General features: G+C 51.4%; 7 protein-coding genes across 7 annotated transcripts; 3 read left to right on the plus strand and 4 right to left on the minus strand.

The window, feature by feature from the left end:
- Window positions 1–266: 266 nt before the first annotated feature.
- Window positions 267–1,918, plus strand: M437DRAFT_36793 (splicing factor, CC1-like protein; the record flags this gene model as incomplete). The annotated part of the gene is made up of 3 exons (XM_041019510.1): window positions 267–1,075; window positions 1,129–1,605; window positions 1,657–1,918. 3 exons carry the CDS (start codon window positions 267–269, stop codon window positions 1,916–1,918), a joined length of 1,548 nt encoding a protein of 515 aa, XP_040884360.1.
- Window positions 1,919–2,683: 765 nt separating this feature from the next.
- M437DRAFT_37528 (uncharacterized protein) lies at window positions 2,684–4,357 on the minus strand (the record flags this gene model as incomplete). Its single annotated transcript, XM_041019647.1, has 2 exons — window positions 2,684–3,205; window positions 3,347–4,357. The coding sequence occupies 2 exons, from the start codon at window positions 4,355–4,357 to the stop codon at window positions 2,684–2,686; spliced, it is 1,533 nt and encodes a 510-aa protein (XP_040884361.1).
- A 1,077-nt stretch (window positions 4,358–5,434) lies between these two features.
- M437DRAFT_61756 (uncharacterized protein) lies at window positions 5,435–8,281 on the minus strand (the record flags this gene model as incomplete). Its single annotated transcript, XM_041023976.1, has 4 exons — window positions 5,435–6,048; window positions 6,100–7,763; window positions 7,866–7,931; window positions 8,010–8,281. The coding sequence occupies 4 exons, from the start codon at window positions 8,279–8,281 to the stop codon at window positions 5,435–5,437; spliced, it is 2,616 nt and encodes an 871-aa protein (XP_040884362.1).
- Window positions 8,282–9,541: 1,260 nt separating this feature from the next.
- M437DRAFT_71163 (uncharacterized protein) lies at window positions 9,542–12,610 on the plus strand (the record flags this gene model as incomplete). Its single annotated transcript, XM_041025631.1, has 12 exons — window positions 9,542–9,556; window positions 9,703–9,900; window positions 10,053–10,178; window positions 10,232–10,287; window positions 10,345–10,468; window positions 10,779–10,816; window positions 10,896–11,450; window positions 11,507–11,542; window positions 11,603–11,626; window positions 11,854–11,913; window positions 11,955–12,042; window positions 12,533–12,610. 12 exons carry the CDS (start codon window positions 9,542–9,544, stop codon window positions 12,608–12,610), a joined length of 1,398 nt encoding a protein of 465 aa, XP_040884363.1.
- Window positions 12,611–12,911: 301 nt separating this feature from the next.
- On the minus strand, window positions 12,912–15,873 carry M437DRAFT_71164 (Metallo-hydrolase/oxidoreductase; the record flags this gene model as incomplete). The annotated part of the gene is made up of 5 exons (XM_041025632.1): window positions 12,912–13,321; window positions 13,376–14,075; window positions 14,131–15,157; window positions 15,209–15,337; window positions 15,626–15,873. 5 exons carry the CDS (start codon window positions 15,871–15,873, stop codon window positions 12,912–12,914), a joined length of 2,514 nt encoding a protein of 837 aa, XP_040884364.1.
- A 493-nt stretch (window positions 15,874–16,366) lies between these two features.
- M437DRAFT_79993 (uncharacterized protein) lies at window positions 16,367–18,311 on the plus strand (the record flags this gene model as incomplete). Its single annotated transcript, XM_041027264.1, has 2 exons — window positions 16,367–17,591; window positions 17,644–18,311. 2 exons carry the CDS (start codon window positions 16,367–16,369, stop codon window positions 18,309–18,311), a joined length of 1,893 nt encoding a protein of 630 aa, XP_040884365.1.
- A 418-nt stretch (window positions 18,312–18,729) lies between these two features.
- Window positions 18,730–19,074, minus strand: M437DRAFT_18387 (uncharacterized protein; the record flags this gene model as incomplete). The annotated part of the gene is made up of 1 exon (XM_041018952.1): window positions 18,730–19,074. A coding segment is annotated over one exon (345 nt), but the record flags the coding sequence as incomplete, so codon positions are not given.
- Window positions 19,075–19,452: the final 378 nt, after the last annotated feature.

The following is a 19,452-nucleotide window of genomic DNA, read 5'->3' on the forward strand; positions in this document are numbered from 1 at the left end:
ATACCTCTCATCAACCAGCCTCTACCTCACCCCAGTATCAGCGTGCCTATTGCTCACGCCTACCTACGCCGCAAGTCAGCGCAAGCCTCTGCTTTGCTTAGTTTTCTCACCAACCAGTCATCATGGGTGCCTTAGACATCTCAGTTGAAGAACTTCTCGAGTCCGCACAGAGAGACGCCTCCGCCCAAGAGGCACAAACTACCACGACCAACAACAAGGACGATGACGGCGCCCGCTCTCGCCGCGGCACAACAGCCGATGTTGACATGAAGGACTCAGACAACGTCTCTGCTAACGGAAGCACTCGTAGTAGACGTAGGGACCGCAGCGGTGACCGCTCCTCGCGCCGCCCCGATTCGCGTGATCGTCGCGACCGCTACCGTTCCAATGGTGGTGACTTTTACCGCGGAAATGGCCGTAACAGAACTAGATCCCCTTCAGACGATGACAGGTACTACCGCCCTTCAGATCGTTCGCGCAGAGACGATGATCGTCCTCGTCGCCGCGACAGAGATCGTGGTGACCGTCGCTCCCCTCGTCGTGACCGTGGCGACTCATACCGTAGCGGACGTGCTGCTCGTGATAGATCCCCTCCTCGCCAGAGGACTCCTGAACCAACCGATGATGAGCGCGACCGCCGCACGGTTTTCGTCCAGCAACTTGCCGCTCGACTACGCACCAAGGAGCTCGAGGCCTTCTTCGCCCAAATCGGTCCTGTCAAGGAAGCTCAAATTGTCAAGGATCGCGTCAGTGGCCGCAGCAAGGGCGTTGGCTACGTTGAATTCAAGGAAGAAGAGTCGGTTCAGAAGGCACTTGGCTTGACTGGCCAGAAGCTTCTCGGTATCCCCGTTATTGTACAACTCACAGAAGCTGAGAAGAACCGCCAGGCTCGTGTAGCAACCGGACAGCCCACCCAATCTAACGGCATACCCTTTCACAGGCTCTACGTCGGCAACATTCATTTTTCTGTCACCGAGGAAGATCTGCGCGACGTCTTCTCACCTTTTGGTGAGCTCGAGTTTGTTCAATTGCAAAAGGAGGAAAATGGTCGTAGCAAGGGTTACGGGTTTGTGCAGTAAGTAACGATGACGACCACCATATCCTTCCGCTTGCTGACCATTCTTGTAGGTACGTTGATCCTGCTCACGCGAAGGCAGCACTCGCCGACATGAACGGCTTCGAAATCGCTGGTCGTCCCATCCGTGTTGGTCTTGGTAGCGACAAGTTCACCCCCGAATCGACCGCTAGTTTGTTGCAGCGCTTTGGCAGCCAAAACCAGGCCGCTCAATTCCAAGGCTCGTCCTTCTCGGGCGCCGGAGGCCGTGGTGCCCACGCTGGCGGCAACAACAACTTTGATCGCGCTGGCGCCCGCGAAGAGAAGGGCACTGGAGGTGCTAGTGCTCTCGATGACGCCGATGTTGGAGGTGTCAATTTTAACAACTTCAGCAGAGACTCCCTCATGCGCAAGTTGGCTCGTACTGAAGACCCTGCTCCACAGACTCAGACCACCTCGTCTCGCCCCCGTGCCGACGCCAGAAATACCGTCATGCACACTCCAGCCCCCAGTCGTTGTATCGTCGTCAAGAATGCTTACGACGAAGCTACGTGAGTTTTCATCCTTCGCATTGTAATTGAATCCTGCTAACGTTGGACCAGCCAAACCGATCCCCACTGGGCCAAAGACCTCGAAGAGGACTTCAAAGAAGAGTGCAGTTCTAAATACGGCAAAGTCGTCCACATCGGTGTCTTCCGCGATAGTTCTGACGGCGAAATTTACGTCAAGTTTGCCGATATTGCTGGAGGCGACAGCGCTCTTAAGGGCCTCAACGGCAGGTACTTCGATGGCCGCACGCTGACGGCCACGCCAGTTGTTGATGCCGTTTACAACATGAACTTTCCCAAAGCTGCCAGTCTTTAAGAAAGGCTAGATTGGGCACGAACAAACACGACAATTCAGATTAGTGCTGACGATGCAGATTGCATGTTTCCGCCTGACAATAACCTCTGGGGGATCTCCAAATTTTGATCTGCAACGAAAAAGGTATAACGACACCACAGATACTCATGACTAGCAGACATGCGTTCACAGACTGACCGCATCTTGATATACTCGATGGCAGTGCTTTGCTCACCATCCGATCATATGATGATTGCAAATTCCGCTCTTTGTCATTACGAGAGATCGGGCGGCAAAGGCAGGATGCTGTACGAACCGAGTCTAGACTGGCTCCAGCAAACAAGATTGGTGCCATTGCAACTGAAAAATGTACTTTGATTAGGTAGAAATGCAATTCGTTCTTTTTGTACTTCCTTGTCCACTTGTACTTGGCTTCCTTATGTGCTTCATCGTTATCTCTGTTCTGTGACATGGGACGTCATGCAGGATCATCAAACTAAGATAGATTGTAATTCTTTTTGATCCTTGATAGTCTTTAGTACGTGTTCTCATGCAATTCCAGTACCTCGGAGATATTCACTTGTTACTGATTTACGATATTGTCTTTTCACAAATATACCGAATGCTAGTCTCTGTTGTGTCTATCGCATGTCGACACTTTCTGAACTAAGGCAGACAAGCCCAAGCTTCCTTGCTCTTTAGATATTGCCAAAACCCAAGCGGGTACGCTACCACTCTTTTCTGTCCGCTTAAAGAACCATCTCGTCGAAATCTCTGTACATTGTTCTAGCTGATCACTCCTCGATTGGCCTTTGATTCCTTTGCCCTTCTTTTCCAGAGAGCTCCAACACTTCTGTCACTTTTGTCAAGCCTTGCGAGAATGGGTACGGGGACGAGATTGTCTTTGAACTGGTCCGCCGTGACTTGCTTGACCACAGGGCTTTGTTTGAGCCACTGGACGGCGTTCTTGGGTGGACTAGGTGATCCATCATTGTCACGTACACGACGTCGTTCGAATAGCCGGAATGGCAGATCTGGAGGTAGGTGTCTGTCGTGTAAGGGTGAAGGCGAGGAGTTACCATCCAGAAAAGGGTTGCTGCTGAACTCGGAGTACGGAGATGTTGGTGAATTCGCTGGGTTCGTGTCGATCATTTTCGATGGAAGTGTTTCCGTCAAGATTGTTCCAGCAGCACGGTGGACTACCGAAGCGGTGTCTTTGGGTCGACTCACCAGGCTGTTCGAACTCGGAGCAAGAAGTATGTTTCTGTCTTTCCAGCTTCCTTGAGGTGTTGGTTCCTGAGATCGTCGCTGTAGTAGCATACCGCGTACACAGTCACGATCTCGAGTCAAGCAGCTTCCGAGATGAGAAGGTTGAGGCTCAGCAGAGCTGCGAGTTGGATAGTGTTGTCCGGATGGGTCTATATCGAGAGGCTGGTGAACCAAGGTGACCTTGTCCTGTAGCCTTTCAACAGCCTCTGGTGCGAGATCGGATACTTGCTGTCCAGGAGTAAGGGGTCTCCAACAGCTGAGCAAATCTGTTTGCACATCTAGCATACCGCTCAATCCGAGCTTCTCGTTCTGATGCTCGATCATGGTCTTGGATCGCTGACGTGCCCATTTCCTCGCCTTTCGAAACTTCGTTCCCATTGTCTCCATGTCGGCGAGAGCAGTATCCACACTGTCAATGTCGCCTTCCACGGTGTATCGAATCCACTCACGACAAAAGCAAACGCGGGTACTGAGCATGTCTGGTCGACGCATTGAGCCTAATAACAAGGCACCTAGAGCCATGGCAGTCTCCAGATTACCTCCCATCCTTGCCAGGATACAAGCAACGCATCCATCAGCTTGATATGCGAACCTCGAAGTAGGCAAGCGGTCAAACTTCTCCCTGAATACGGATGGCGGAAGCCACAGTGACTGTAGCTCATCCATCAATGCTAGTTGTTCGGTCTGTGAAGCTGACAGGGCACCAGCTAAGGCCACATACTGCCAGACCTCTCGTGTCCTCACCTCAGCCTCGTATCGTAGAGCCGCAAAGATATTCTCCAGAGGTTTGATGTTCAGACGACGATGTAAATAGCAGGAGCCGTGATTGGCGGTCCAAGGCAAGAAGCTTGGGAGTGAAGGGGGTGCTTTGAGCTTAGGTCCGAGCAGAGCAATGCGCTGATTCGTGTGGGACACATAAGCAGTCCATACTGCTCCATCCCGGGGTGTGTTGGCTGGTGGAGCGTGGCAAAGGATTGATGCTAGCTGGCTGACTTCGAAAGGAAACAGATCATCGTAGCCTCTGGCACGACGATGTGTAGGCAAAGCTGGAGGCGGTGCATGGCGGCGGCGAGGTCTCCAGATCCCTTGCTCTTCGGGTGAGCAGGCCTGTGCAACGGAGAGGTAGGACAGCGACGAGCACGTTGATGTCGCTGAGGTGGCGCTTCGCTGGTCAGCGACCTGATGTACCATGTTTTCGACGACCACACGAATCTTTCGGTAGTAAATGCGCTTGTCAGTAAGAGGTGGGACTTTATCTTGAAGCCGAAACTAACCTTTTGATGAGACGTGAGATTGTACGCAGAAGGTGATGATATCAAGGAATTTGCGCAATAGTAAAGGTTTCCAAGTTGTTGGCCACACAAAGACGGGAATATGAGACGAGCAATTGTTTTGAGCGCTTTTCCGACAAGATTCTACAGATGACCTACATATCAGTAACATCATGCCGACATGCTTGAGCATAAAGAAATGGCTTCCCTTGGCAAAAGTTATCTTTCAAGACCCGAGTAGAACCTTCTGACTCGCCAGTGCTGGCCTGCCATGATCTTTGCGAGACATCTGTCTTTCACCAAACCCCGTCATGCGTTTCTTGTGTCTTTGAAAATCGTGCTAGAGACCTGTATTACACTCAAAGAGTGTACAGTCAATTCTACACCAGGAATTGGCAATGATGGCTAAGAGTGTTGATAAAGAGCTTAGGTCAACGATGATTTAGATGAGACATAACACAAATGAGGAAGAGAATGTTTTTCGGGCCCATAGGGCGTAAAATAGCATATGAAAGACCTATCTCGATGCCACTACCGAGTACTGGTGTAGTGATGTTCTGCTCCCTTTAACCTTTGAATTTACAAAAATGATCCTTCCTGGCTCCTTGATAGGGAAAAAAAAATCGCAATGCCGCGTGATGCAGAAAAACAAAATGAGACATGATGTTTGGACAAAAACTCGCTAAAGACTCCTTCAACGTTCGCAAAGACAGAAAATGTGATCAAGGCAGATCTAAACTTTTTGCCCAGAAGGACGATGCTCCGACAGTGCTTCTCAGCAGTGCCGAAGAATGCATGGTGCTTATGACATTAACTGGCCAACCTCGAGAGTCACCTCTGATGGCTGGACAGAGCATGGTGCTTGGTGGGGAGACAGGGTGAGAGAATGTCATAACAGGTATTTCTACCTAGTTCTCTTGCTCCGTGATGTGTATCGTTTTGGTCGTTAAATGCAGAATTCATTGTGGGAAATTTTGGCCTTGAGACATCATGTGTCTCAAAGTCCGGGGACAGTCCATGCATTGAAGTTTTGCATTGAACTTGATCGTGGTGGATGCCCATAGACAGGGTTGACGTTGATGCAGAAAGAGCAAACATATGCATGCTGGGAAGGATCAATACCAACACAACCAGAGTGAGAATACATAGCACAAAGGTTGCATTGGACCATCCTACCATCGTCGAATGGAATCTGGCAAATGCATCGTGTCATAGAGCTCATGTCGTTCGTAAATGATTGCTGAGGGGATGCCGAAGTGAAGGCCACGGGCTGATAACCCATTGTGAAGGAGCCGCGCGGATCGAACACTGGTGCTGTGGACGTAGCTGTGGGGTAATTGATGCTATGCGATTTTGCGTGAGTGTGAGGGTGAGGGAAGACTTGATTGTTTTGGGGCAGCTGCTGTATCTGTTGGACTTGCTGTATATGCTGAGGTCTCTGTGGTTGGGGATGTTGTATCGCTTGGGGCGGTTGCATCTGTTGCATTTGATGCGATTGAGGCGGCTGTTGTACTTGCTGTAAATGACGAGGTTGCTGAGGCTGCGACAACTGTCGAGGTCGTGTGGCGCTCGGAAGTGCCATGTCTGAAGGAACAGCGCGGACAGGTTGGTCTGTGGTATGGTCAGTTCGATTGCAGCCTGGCAAGAGTCGAGTCTACCTACTAGGCGGAGAGATTCGTTGGGCAGCAGCCTGACGAAGCGCAGAACCAGCATCCGTTTTAACCTGCATCTCATCTTTATTCAAGTCCATGGCGGCCAGGTTCTCAAAAGAGCTATTCAGGGAAGACAGCGTGTTGCGTCGACTTTGCACACTTGCCGGTCGTTGTTGCTTCTTGGCACTTCCCTGTCGTCTGAGTTGCATTGCGGCTGCATAAGCAGCTTTGCATGGAGTCTTCAATGACGCCGTTGAATTGGAACGTGGTAGCCGTGCCATCTCGAGATTGTCCGACGACGTGTCAAGCCTGGCAATCTTGGCCGATCGCTCCTGACCAGCATTGGCGTGCGCAAGAGAGTCATGACGGCTCGGCCACTTGCTGCCACATGTCGAGTCCGAATCACTGTCCGAGTCATCCCAGAGGTTGGGATACTTATCCTTGATTGCTTGCGAGTCCTTTTTCGATTGAATGGGGCTCTCTTCGATCACTCTAGTTTCGGTCCTAGCAGTTCCATTGGCGTCAATTGTAAGAACAACAGATGTGCGAACCTGTGGTCGTGCGGTCTCAGCAATTGAGGACAAGGATCCGCGTGCTATTCGCTTCAGCGGGGAGGATCTACGTGGAAGGTTGCAAATAGAATTGCTTCGACTAAGTGAAGATGCAGCTCCAGAGGCTTGCGATACGATTTCAGGGCTGGGTTTCAAGAAGTTTCCGACCGTGTTGCTGCGTTGCAGACCGGCTCCTTTGACTGGTGAGCCCTGACCCGAGGTCGAGGGAAAGGCAGGGGCCAGACATGGCTTCCCAGGTGACACAGGGCGTGTTGCTGGAATGTTGGGGAACTTGATTTGCACGGGCGATGATCGGGGCTGCATTTGGTCCACGCTGAATGGCATGGAAGGCTTTTTGGCAGCAGTAGGAGTAGTATAGGGAACGTTGTTGGAACTGGTAGAGCGAGTGATGGTAGGACGTGCGGGAGCCGAGGACTGAGAAGAAGCTTGCGATTGGGCCGACTGAGAGGCATGATTGGGCTGAGAAGATTGAGAGGATTGAGTGGACCAGTGAGAAAAGGGGTCGTCTTGGTTGGCGGTCCAGGCAGGAGCTGATAGCGGAGCAGATGAGGGTCCAGAGAGCTGGGTCCAGGAGCTCAACGAAGCCTGAGAGGCATTGAAGTCGAAAGTAGCATTGTCAAAGTTGGGCTGACGGAGAGCGGTGGATGTTAGAGGCGTGGTGCTGTCTAGTCGTTGTGGTCTTCGCTTGGTGGACGAGCCTCGAGTGGGAGGGGGTGTTTGCATCTGGAATACCTGGGACTGGGGTTGGGGCTGAGGCTGGCTAGGAACCTGACTGTGGCTTTGGCTTTGGCTCTGGCCTTGGGCAAAGAGTGGACTGGAGGCATAGTCGTAAGTGTGATAGGCATGTTGCTGGTGTTGGTGCTGGTGCTGCAGCTGTGGTGGGTAGGCTACATAGTGTGGATTGCTGTCTACCGAGGCAGCAGTGGCCGTCGAGGCTACCGAATCTCGCTTGTGGTGGGCATAGTCGTATGTGGGAAAGGCATCGTGAAAGTGCGTCTGGGTGGGCGTGGCGGCATTGCTGTTGCTGTTGCTGTTGTTGTTGAGATTGATGTCAAAGACGGTCGTGGTCGGGGTGGATGTGGGTGTAAATTGTTGCCAGTCCCTGTGACAAGAAGAAGCGTCACGTCAGCGCTGGGCAGCAGCCATTTGCGTACGGCTTACGGATACGTGCTTGGTTGGCCGCTCGCTTGCATGCACGACTTACCAATTCATGTTTGCACCTGCTGCCTCGAACTGGCTCATCTTTGTCACCACAACAAGAGTGCGGATTCTATGGCAAACGGCAGACCCAAGAGTGTACGAGTTGGGTCTATGTACGAAAGTTGGAACCCTACCTTTGCTCTCTCACGGTCCAGTCCGCTTCAGAAACGTCCCTTGCAGTCCGCCGACACATGCCACACGCCGTAGCTCACCAACAACCACTCTCCGTCGCCCATAGCGCTGTGCAGATGCCGAGACTGTCAGGACCGTTTGCACCTCATCTTTAGACTTTCGCCAAACCAGTCTGCTTCCGCCGCTCCGCGATGCCCATCGCCCGCTGTTTCCTGGGTGCACGCCGTTGTCTGCTAAATCCAGTCTGCTCCAGGGTCCGTTCTGCGCTCCTGCCTCGCGAGTCGCCATTATTGCGTCAGCCCATCTGCTATCGCCTTATCGCTCTTGCGTCCTCTGCGAATCCGCCTGTGAGTGCGAGGAACACCGCATGCCCATAGCAGACCTGTCCAGGTGAGCAACGCACGATAGTCTGCTCACAAGACTGCATCACCCTCATCTGCTCGCTCGCTCGCTCGCTCCCGCGACCAATCTCTCCTGATCATTACGTTGCAACCACCCGGTGCTCGTTTCTTGAACCCCTTTTTTTGTTCAAAGGCCGTGAATGCTCCGCTTGGCCAAAAACTACTGTTGGTGAGAAGCTTCTAGTAAAACGTAAAAGACCTAAAATCCAAAAGCTTCCAAATTTCCCTGTGCAATGTGCACAACAGGCAGTTGCTAGCCAGGCACAAGGCTGAGCTTTGCTCGTTTGAGCACGGTCGTTGTATCCACCACAACTTTGTTGTTGATTCACAATATTCCCTCTCAACACTCTCAAGCCTGTAAGCCACCTGTTGCTTCTGCATCTCGCTTTCTTATATGATCGCACGTGGCCGTGGCAGGGTTCCTTTCCCTGGCTCGAAATATGTCCTGATATGGATCCAAACGCCTCGGTTGGCTCCCAAACTCTACCCTTGGCATCCAACCTTGTCCGTTTTCTGCACGTACACTCCAGCCTCTTGACCCAATTACGACCATGTCAGCCCTCGAGATGTTGGCTTTGCATATCCCATCTCGGCTGAAAAGTCTTTCCATTACTGAGCTGGCAAACGGTTCCCGTATCTAGCACTGTCGGATCGCTCGATCATCGATTATTATCTAACCAAGCTATCTACACAAGCGCCGGGCAATTGACTTCATCTGCCCGGACGGGATTATGCAGGCACGTTTATCCGAGGTCCAAGATCCCACACTATTCCCAAGGTGACCTTCACGCTCGCTCGTACTCTAAAAAGCACGTTCTTTGTAAGCCCTACTCTGCTTCCACAAACAACCTGCGATGACATTATCTGCGAGGGCTACTAGAGTCATGTCACCACACGGACAGTCGTCGTTCGTCAAGCTCAAAACACGTGAAAATAGGACGTTTTACCCCTCATTCAACACCCATTATTCTCCAGAGTTCAGCTCAGTGGCTCACTCGGGTGACGACGATCTGCCGTCCCCAGATCGACACTTCCTTTACCTCTATTGTCGAGGTTGCTTGGCTGGTCAGTTCTACAATATGCCGCGCTACCCGTTTCTTCATCCTGTCGACATGCAGATGTTTGGTCAAGCAGTAGATATGTGAGAATGATGAGTCTGCTGGTAGGTTTTCTTCTCCCTCCATGCATGTCTCTCTTTCCTTGACATTAATTCACACCTTCTGTGTGTCTTGCAATCGATCATTCTCCACTCTTCTCGTAAGCGAAGGCACGCTTGCAAGCGCATGTCAACGGCTGCGGTCCTAGCAGAAACCAGCGCAGCCACGGGACAAAGAATCGGAGCAAGGCTGCAAGTTGACATTCCAATTCAAGTTAGAGGACGAGAAGTCACCTCGTGCAAACTCCACCTCGCATTCGAGTTTACGGAGCCTCAAAAAGGTCAGTACCTTGGCCCCCAATGACAGAGACAATCCTCACAACTGGTCAAATAGGCAAGAATCCTTCGTTGTCTTCAACGAAATGGCTTTGATCTGTCTTCATGCTGAATATCGATCGCTCTCCTAATAAGAAGCCTAGGTCATGTCTACAACTATAGGTCTTCTATAGCAGCGGGAGCATCACACCAATAATTCGTTACTTGTTCTGTTATCACGAATCAGGCGCAGCTCATGTTGCCAACGTCTTCATCTATGATCGTCAATCTCGAGGATACATCCTGTGGCCCGCTGCTTTTCGGGCCACTAAGTGAGAGCTACGGCCAAGAATGGGTCACGATATCAGCTTTTGTAAGGATTCGTGCTGGGGTCGTTTGATTGCTGTGACAATGCTCCTCATCTAGGCACTGTTCACTGCTTTTACACTAGGCTGTGCTTTAACAAATGACTTTGCAACTTGGTACTGAGATTGTTAGGGGGCCTTGGCGATTCCAGTCATTATATCCGTGGTGGGTAGGTGGGTGTGTATGCAGGCCCACAAACGTGGTTCGAATGCCCCAATTGAACGTCTTGCCAATGTATATGTCGGCGTATTCCTTGGTCCTGTAACTAGAGGTCGGACTTCGACTATCTTCAGGACTGTCAGTGATACGCATTGCATGCCGCCCCACAATGTGAAGAGGGCGCTGATTTCCAAACCCACAATATGTCCGAGCCTAGTTGCAGCAATAACTGCTATCTCTGAGCATGTTCACAGGGGTCAAGTATATCCGCGGGTCATCTGTATTCAGATGTGGGCTTATATACCTCGTGATGTGCACGATTGGTCTCTGCCAGTTGGCGATGTTGACAATCCTCGATGCTAGCCTTCAAGCAGAAAGAGGTAGAGAGAGCATTGAGGAGCTAATGACGGACGCAGGCAACGACGTTTAGCCTAATCCACACATTCAGCTAATCCTTGAGCCTATCATATCAGGATTTATCGAGTCGTATCATGGCGCTGGACTTTCTGGCTCTGGTTGATTAATATAGCTGGAGGGACCTAATTCATCATGCTGTTCAGCCCAGGAACTTATGCACCAATGATCCTTACTGTGCACACATGGCGTCCTCGCAAGGAAACGGCGACCCCAACATTTTTGCACCGCTTGAGCTCGAGCATCGTGACCTGACCCAGATGATCACTTGCGTTCTGACCCGATCGGTGAGGATGGTCTTCAATCGTGCTATGCAGTTGCCTGTCCCTCGCGTACTCAATCTTCTACATGTATTTGCAAGCCTCCCCAGCGACTTTCAGTGGGATCTAGCATTTCGAAGTTACAACCCTTCTCGCGTGAGGTCTAACCCTCTATTTGTTCTGGATAGAGCAAAGGCACACGATCCTTCTGCTGCATGGTCGCAGAGTGAAGAACGCCGACGTTTGCCTCTGGCATGCCCTTGGTCGGTTTTCATATTCAATTGTTTCTGGGTTGCATGTATGCTGCATCACGAGGCTACAGCTCGAGCCGTCGATTCACTTGATGTCTCCGCACTTGCCACGGTCCTGAAGCCACAAACTATATGGACGTCCGAGGAGTTTCGGCGGTTGTGGCTTGATTGGCATCGTGATGAACTCCTGGTCTTGTGTCGTGGTTCATGCAGAACTCTGTGTTAATTGTGCCTTCACCTGTGCCTTTCAGTATGGGATTCCTGCTACTGTTCGTGTCGTTGATCAAGTGTTTCCCATTTCCATCCAATCGCCTCGATCCGTCGTACGCCGATGCTACCGTAGGGAGATACCTTGTTGATGCGGTCGAAGTGTTTGAAGCAAAGGAGCTTGTTTGATGCGGTTTTACTGTACCACTCGCGGCCAGACCGATCTAAGTAGCGAGCGTGCAAGTTGCCCGAACACGAATCGTGGGCCTCTTGATCTCGCAACGGAGTATTGACCCGAGTGCGCACAGCCTCTCTGCCGCCACAGAGTAGCATTGCTAGCAAATGCGGGAACAGGACAACAGCTTACCAAGAACATACTGACTTCCAAAAGGTATCAGCGCTTGGGTGTCGTGTGGGCCTGTCCATTGCTAGGCTTCCTAAGTTTGGCAATGTATGCATTATCCCGTTTGCCTTCGTCCGCTTTGGGAACAGCATTCGGGAGAGGAGTAGCTTCTGGCAGTTCTTGAAACAAACCAAGAGAGTGAAGAGCGGGAAGTGCAGGAGCGAGGGATGCAGGAAAGTGGGGTCGACAAGGCCACGGCTGTGGAGAAGCTGGTTCAAACGGACACGCAGTAGAAAGTCTTGGTTGGGTTTGGACAACAATATTTGACGGGATGTGTGAAATTTTGGTTGAACGGTTTGACTCGGACGTGCAGTTCTCGCTGGCCGGAACAAAGTCAAGTATGGTTTAGTTAATCAATCGGTGGGAATGCGACGAATCCTACAATCGATTCTCTTCATGCAGGTGCAAAGTTACTTCCGTATGCAGAACAGATGCTCTGTGCATGAACCCAGGGACAAGATTTGCATGATCAGTACTGTAGTCTGCAAGATAGCGTTTGCTGCTCGTCTCGCTTTGCCTGTTTTTACATACTACAAATGCGGCTATCTTCCCTAGTGGTGCTGTTGAAGATCGTAACTACTAGCAGCATTCATTTTTCTATCGTGTTGATCCTACGAGCACGCTTTTTTCATCCTTCATCTCGTTCACATGGCTTGTGTTCGATCAGCGGCCAGGAACTCCGCGGGATTCGAATCAGCAGGGATCCATAGTGATCGGCCTCGGGATTGTGTTATTAACACCATGAGCTGAGATACCATGTTTTCAGCAGTGCGAACTTCTTTGGCCGCTCAACAATATGCTTGACGGTCAGTTGACGAGCAATTGGTGTATAACATCAATAAAAGCTTCTTTGATCTACATAGTCCTCAGCATAAACCGGGTCTACCTTAAAACGCCTAGGCCCCATTCATCTCTGCGAAACACCGGCCGAGAGCATATGCTTTTCATGCCCAAATACTCCAAAAGTCTCACCTGTGTCCACTATCCTTTCCTAGCATGGGCTGCTTCCGCCTTGCCTCGGTATATCTGCTTGGCATCCTCCAATTTCATTCCCATAGTGGAGCAACAACCTCAACAGCCCGTTCGACCACGGCACGGATCCTGTCGGCCATGCTTCGCATGCCACACTCTACTTCGAGCGTCTCAAGCCAAACTTTGGCTACAATCTTGTCCACTTTGATCTCCAGGCCTGGCACAGGTATGCCTGCTCTATGCAGGCGTTCCAGCTCTGCCATTTCCAGCTGAGCCCTGGCTTTCTCTACTGCTATAGGATCGTCAGAGCTACTAGTGTCGTCGAGGATGTTGAGTTTGGGCTTCGAGATTGGTGTGATGGCATCCTCGCCGAATTGAGCTTCGAGGAACATGCATAGACGTGAGAGCCTTTCCGACGGGCTGATATGTGCGTGGAGGTTACGCTTGTGTTCGTGGTGATTGTGTGAATGGGGACTCGATGATTCTGCAACTCTGTTAGAACTCCAGCCAGATGACCTTGCTTGGATCTGAGACTCACGCTTTACAGCCGCAGGGCTGCTTTCGACTGTGAACAGAACAGCAAGCACGGCATCGGCAATTCCGTCATTAGCAACGTTGCCTTCCCACTCGACTTCGACCTCTCCACGATCAGCCACCCTGACCCTGACTGAGCCCATAACCTCAAAGATGGTCTCCTGTTGTCTTTCTAGCTCCTCATCGGCCTCCTCAACCTTTGCACCGTTTCCATTGGCCTCTGCCTTTGCCTCTTCACGAGACGACGAAATTGTCTTAATGGCTCCAAAAGTGCCTTCCAGAGCCCATTTAATCAGATCAAGACCCGCAGCTGCAAGTGTCAGCCTTTGGCGGCAAAGAATTGTTGTGGTTGTTAATCCAGCATATTCCTTCAGGTCCTCTGGCGCCATCAAGCTGAGTTTGAAATCATTTTGCACCAAGACACCCGAGACTACCTGATCCCCATTGGTCGTCTTGAACTTCTTCTCGTCTCTTAGACCGTCTTCATCAGAAGAAGTAGGAGGAGAAGGTGGGGCTGCTGATATCTGGATTTGGTTTGCGAGTCGACCAACCACTTTGGCGATCTTGTCCTGTCTGAATGGAATTCGAAGTTCTTCACAATTTGCTGGGGAGAAGACCTTGACTGGTGTTGCCTTGTTTGCATTGAGAGACAACAGCTTCGACTTGAGTCTCATCATGTTTGTCTTCTCGCCATGTACCAAAATCTGTGATGACCGAGTTAGCACATCTTGCAATCCTGCACTTTGCGATACTACTAACCACAACAGGAGCTGCAACTTCTTCTATGAACTCGCGATTTTCTGTTCCATCAACGTGTGCTGCAAAGGAATACTCTTGGACAGTACACCTTCGAGGTATCATGACTTTTTCTCCTTCGGCACCTGGCTTGCCTCGGCTGCCTACACCTTGCACTCTACCACCCACTTTGCCAGTCATGACGGCTTGGATGCTTTCAGGCTCGGTGAGAATCATCTTCGCCATAGTGCCTTCGACGCTGTAGCCAGTGACAATGACCCCATTTTTCGGATCAGGTGCCCAACGCTCAAGGAGAGCGCGAGACACGCCGTTTTGAAGCATACCGGGAGATGCGAGCATGACACATCCGCCAACATCATCGAATCTGTCGAGTGATTTCAAGTTTCGAATCCAGCGGAAGTCCCAGGGACCTCCAGTGCCGGCTTCACCGCTGCCGCCATCAGCTGTTTGAGCAAGCCTATTTTGAAACATGGACTTGATGTTGTCGTTCATGGCATCAATATAGGTTTGATAGACAAGCATGCACTTTTTCGCTAGATTACTAGCATAGTAAATGGGGTACTTCCTGTACTCGGGGTGTCGGTTCCAGTAGTCTTCAAGGATCAGAAGAAGCTCTTGTGCACGGCCAATAGCGAAGACAGGCATAAGAACACGTCCTCCACGGTTGAGGACACCAGTCAAGCTCTTCATCAGAGCAGTCTCTCGCTCCAGTCTCGGGATGTGGGAGGCAACGCCGAAGGTGGACTCTGTAATCAAAACGTCTACCTTGACACCCTTTGGAGCCGAGGCGGGAATCAGATGACGGTCATGCTCTCTCGAGTAGTCTCCAGTGAACAAGATGTTGAGTCCAGCAATCTCAATCACGTACATGGCTGCGCCGAGGACGTGACCAGCTGGATAAGGAGTTATCCGGATACCTGCGTGAGTATGTGTAGTGTGGAATGCGATGGTCTGGATCATGGGAAGAGTCGAAAGAACATCGGCTTCAGTGTAGAGTTGTGTTGGCTGCTCTGCAGATGCATGAGTGTTCCTAACGAAGCATTAGCTCAACACCATAAGATTTCAGAGAGGACAGACATACTGTACGCGAACCGAGTCCTGCATCAGCCACTTGTAGATGGCTTTGGTCGGGTGGGTCATGAAAACGCGCCCTTTGAAATTTGTCTTTGCCATGACATAGGGTAGCGAGGCGGCATGGTCCAGATGGAAGCTGCACAGAGCGTTAGCTATCGGAGATGCGTATCATGTACACACGACTCATAGATTTGGGCATGCAAAGAGCAAAGATCGAAGTCGGCTCACGGTCACCGGCACACAGGAGAAGTGGTGGAAACAAAATTTCGATTTGATTTATATACAACTGCGGAGGAAGCTGCCTGGGTGTACAGGTTATAGCATGCAGATGCAAGACAGTCAAGGGGAGGAGTGCAAAGAAAGAAACGTGTGCCGATGCAGTGACCGTGAGCGTGGCTGTGGTGAGCAGACCAAGAGGACTTACTGGGTAATGAGAAGAATATCGACGGTGCTCAGGTCGAACTCGTCGTAGAAGGGAAGAGAGGCCAGGCCGTCGTATGCAGGATGAGCACCAGCATCGAGCATGACGGTTTTGCCCTTGTATTGTATAATATGGCACGAGCGGCCGACCTCGTTTCCACCCCCCAAGCACAGAAACATCAGTTCATCAGAGGGGTCGACGGGCTCTTCGGGCTCGGGCGTGGCCGTGTCGAGCTTTCGTTTCGTGGCCATGACGGGCAAAGTTGCTGCTCTGATGGCTGATGACCAGTCGTATAGCGTTTACAGTAAGATTGACGATATAGACAGTGGATTGGTGCGCAAGGAATATCGGATGATTTGTGGCGAGCTTGTTGGTACGGAGTGATGATTACAGAGGAGGAGCTAAGAGAGAGAGGAAGTGACGGCTGTCGACGCGCATCACGGCAGCTTCCGCGCGTCTGCTGGCAGCGCAAAGCATCATCCATCCAACTTGCTGAACTGAGTACACTATGACACTTTCACTTCATCAATAATACCTCGCGCCCTTGACCATCGCATATCTGTCGCCTTGACCAGCACTCTCCTGCTCCGTCGCTGTCACTCCGTCGCAGCCTGCTCTCCATCTATCCGTCTTGCACTCCTCGGCATGCTCTGTTAATACTTTCACCAACTGCTACACCCTTAGCTGCGCAGCGGCCACGGCCGCAACATACATCATTCCACCTACACCTCCGTAGTCGCCATCATGTCGCACAACATGGCTACCCCTCAGCAGAACCCGCCCCAGCTACCCCAGCAATCACTGCCTCAGCAACAACAGCAGCCCTCACGACCCATTCCTCATCCTCCACAGCAGTCGCAACAGCCACATCAGCCCATGCAGCCTGTCTCGCGTCCTTACTCGCCCTATCAGAACAATGCCACACCAGCCGCCATCGCTCTGCCTCCGGCCAAGAGACCACGCCTTTCACCTAATCCTCAGTCACCTCACACTGCTCAGAGTCCATATCCGCCGCCTCCTGCCCTTCCCGAAAGTCCTTATGCCACTTACTCGCCCATGACTGCTGGTAGTCCTCCCGCTTTCAATGCGCCTCAGCCCTACGCTCCTTCACCCATGCCTGGAGCCATGGGCCCTCCTCCACGACCTACGCAGGAAAAGGCTGAGAAAGAGGACAAGGAAAAGATCACTGACATCAGCGACGTTACTGATGTCTTCCACGGTTCGGGTATCGATCTTAGGGAAGAAGAAAACTACATGACTAGCACCTACAGAAACGTGCATAAGAACACGTCCTTCAACACCTCTTTTGGCTCCAGCACAACTGCCGCTTCTCCAAACAATAGCTTTGGTCTGGTCTCGCAAGGCAGTTTCGGGAGTCAGCCTGCTTTTGCGGGAAGCGGGCCTATTTCGCAACCTCCAGTTTCGCAAGAATCTGTCAAGGACGAGATTGATCAGAAACACCGCGCCGCTGCACTTGCACTCAACGAGAAGCGTCAGCAGCACCTGACTGATCCGTTCCTGCAAGCTAACAACATTCGTCATCGCATGCACCGCATTGCTTATGATCAAGGCGTTGCCCTTAATGTGGACGGACTGTATGACAAACTGCCGGAACGGCCACAGGGAATTCAAGGTGTCTCGGCGACGGGACCCAATGGCACAGCTGCAGCCGTCAAAGGACATGGCTTGCTTCAAGAGACGGCGCCTTTGGCTGAAATTCTCACCCTCATATCGCTCGCTGCAAACGAGAGAGTCCGTTCCCTGGTTGACGAATCATATGCCATTGCTCGTGGCAGACGCTACGGTAGCCATGGAGTTGTTCCACCGAACCTGTCAGATCTTGCGATTGGTGAGAACGAAACAGCAGCTGTGGCTGAGATACCACGCATCACGAATACAGCATGGGAGAAGGTGCCTGAAGACAATCTCAATGGTATCGAGGGTGGTGAGGTAAAATCCGAAGCAACCGGTAAGTATCTGTGTGTCGCAGCATAGAATGTATTGCTGAAGTGCATGTTTAGAAAACAAACCGCTACCGACAAAGTCATTTTCCTCGGCTATTTCTACACATCTATTGGAGCTGGCTAAACAAGATCGTGATGCCGAACGCGAACGTGTTCGTAAGCGCCAGGAACGTGCAAAGCGTGCCAACTCAACGTCAAATGTGGATGGTGTCAACGGCAACGATGCGACATCTGGACCTGCAACACCCTCTGCAGCTGCCGCTCCATCCTCCACAGATGCTTCTGGTGCTGCCCCGGAAAAGCCGATGACTAAGAAGGAACGTGAGCGACAGGCCAAGATGGGCCAGACTGAAGAAGTCTTGCACAAGAATTCAAACACAACCGCTGCCCTGCAATTAGGTATGGGCAAGAAGAAAAAGTACAGTTGGTTGACGGGTGGTGCGCCAGCAGCGCCTGTGAACCCTTACAAGCAGACTCCCAAATCCACTTCAGCTAGCGCGGCGACAAGTGGCACTGGTGGCGGGAAGAATGCTTCGAATGGCGGCAATAGCATGGACAAGGCGCTACAGGTCCGTGAAAGAAAGTGGGGAAGTTGGAGAGAAGACGGCGTGGAAGGCAGAGGCATCCAGATCAGAGACTGGGTCGTTGTGCTTGAGAGAGATGGTAAAGAGAAGAAGGCACTACAAAAGAGTCTGCTCAAGCTCGAGAGTATTTCGGGAGAGTAAGCAAACATTCTGCTTGCGCAAATCCTTCTTACACAAGATCTAGCAACTGAAGGACGCGAAGGCTTATCGCGTCCACCAGTGCTGTTCACAATGATACCAACCCATTCCTGATGGTCTCATCAGATAACACCTTCATCTGTCCCTTTTGAATGTTGCTAGCGAGTTGTCGTCAAGTCTTCGAAAACCCTCCTCGTTGCCGGACTCTGCCAAAAGTGACGGATTTGGGCACGAATTTCAGTGCAGCCATTGAATCAGCGATGTCGTCCATGGATTCATCCTTGGCCGATTCGTCGAGATTGTTGGTCCCGTTTGCCTCGTTCTCGATTCGCTCGGACGCATGAAAGCTCCCAGTGACATGCTCTTCGACAAGGTTGCTCGTAGCTTTGCTTTGTTTCTGACGACTTTTGCCATCTGGTCTCAGCAGCGAGGTGCGGTTGTCTGAGCCATGATTTACAATTTGAAAATCGTAGTTACGGGGAAACATATGCTTGTCAATCAAATGCATTCGCCGCTTCTGAGGAGTGCTGCAGACCTTTTCGCAATCCTCGACAAAGCAATGATATGTCTTTTCGCCCCTGTCTCGTTTGACACGATTAAAAGGATCGTGACTTTCGGCAATATGCAGAGAGAGAAAGCGTTCGGAGGGGAAATTCTTGGCGCATTGTATACATCTGAACGAATGTGCTTTGTGATAATGTACTTCGTAATCATTGTATGTGGTGAACTTGATAGGATGGTGCGGAGGCAGAGCACAAGTTATGGCTGTGTGTGTGGTGCCTGGGGTTGGAGCATCCAGATGTGTATACTTGCCAGGCGGCTGTGGGTCGCGAGCCAGCAGATCATCAGTGGCAGATGTATGGTGCATACCAGATTCAGAATCTCGTCTAGCGCGTTTCGACATGGCGAAGAAGTGTGGTGGAGTGGGAACTAGAGCAAGATGGCACTGGGCATGAGGCAGTAGAGACGAAATTCAAGGACAGGGTGATAGCAACAGCAAGAAGCTGCAGAGGGTCGCGGAACAGACGGGCGCGAAGACGGAGCAATTCACCCGGTCCCGAGACTTTGGTGGATGCTGCCTCAGAGCCTCCCGTCGACACTCGTCGCTGCCAAATCTCGACCAACGTCCCCACGTCGCGCTCGT

This window comes from Aureobasidium melanogenum, assembly GCF_000721775.1.
Source record: "Aureobasidium melanogenum CBS 110374 unplaced genomic scaffold scaffold_1, whole genome shotgun sequence".
Taxonomy (NCBI): Eukaryota; Fungi; Ascomycota; class Dothideomycetes; order Dothideales; family Saccotheciaceae; genus Aureobasidium; species Aureobasidium melanogenum.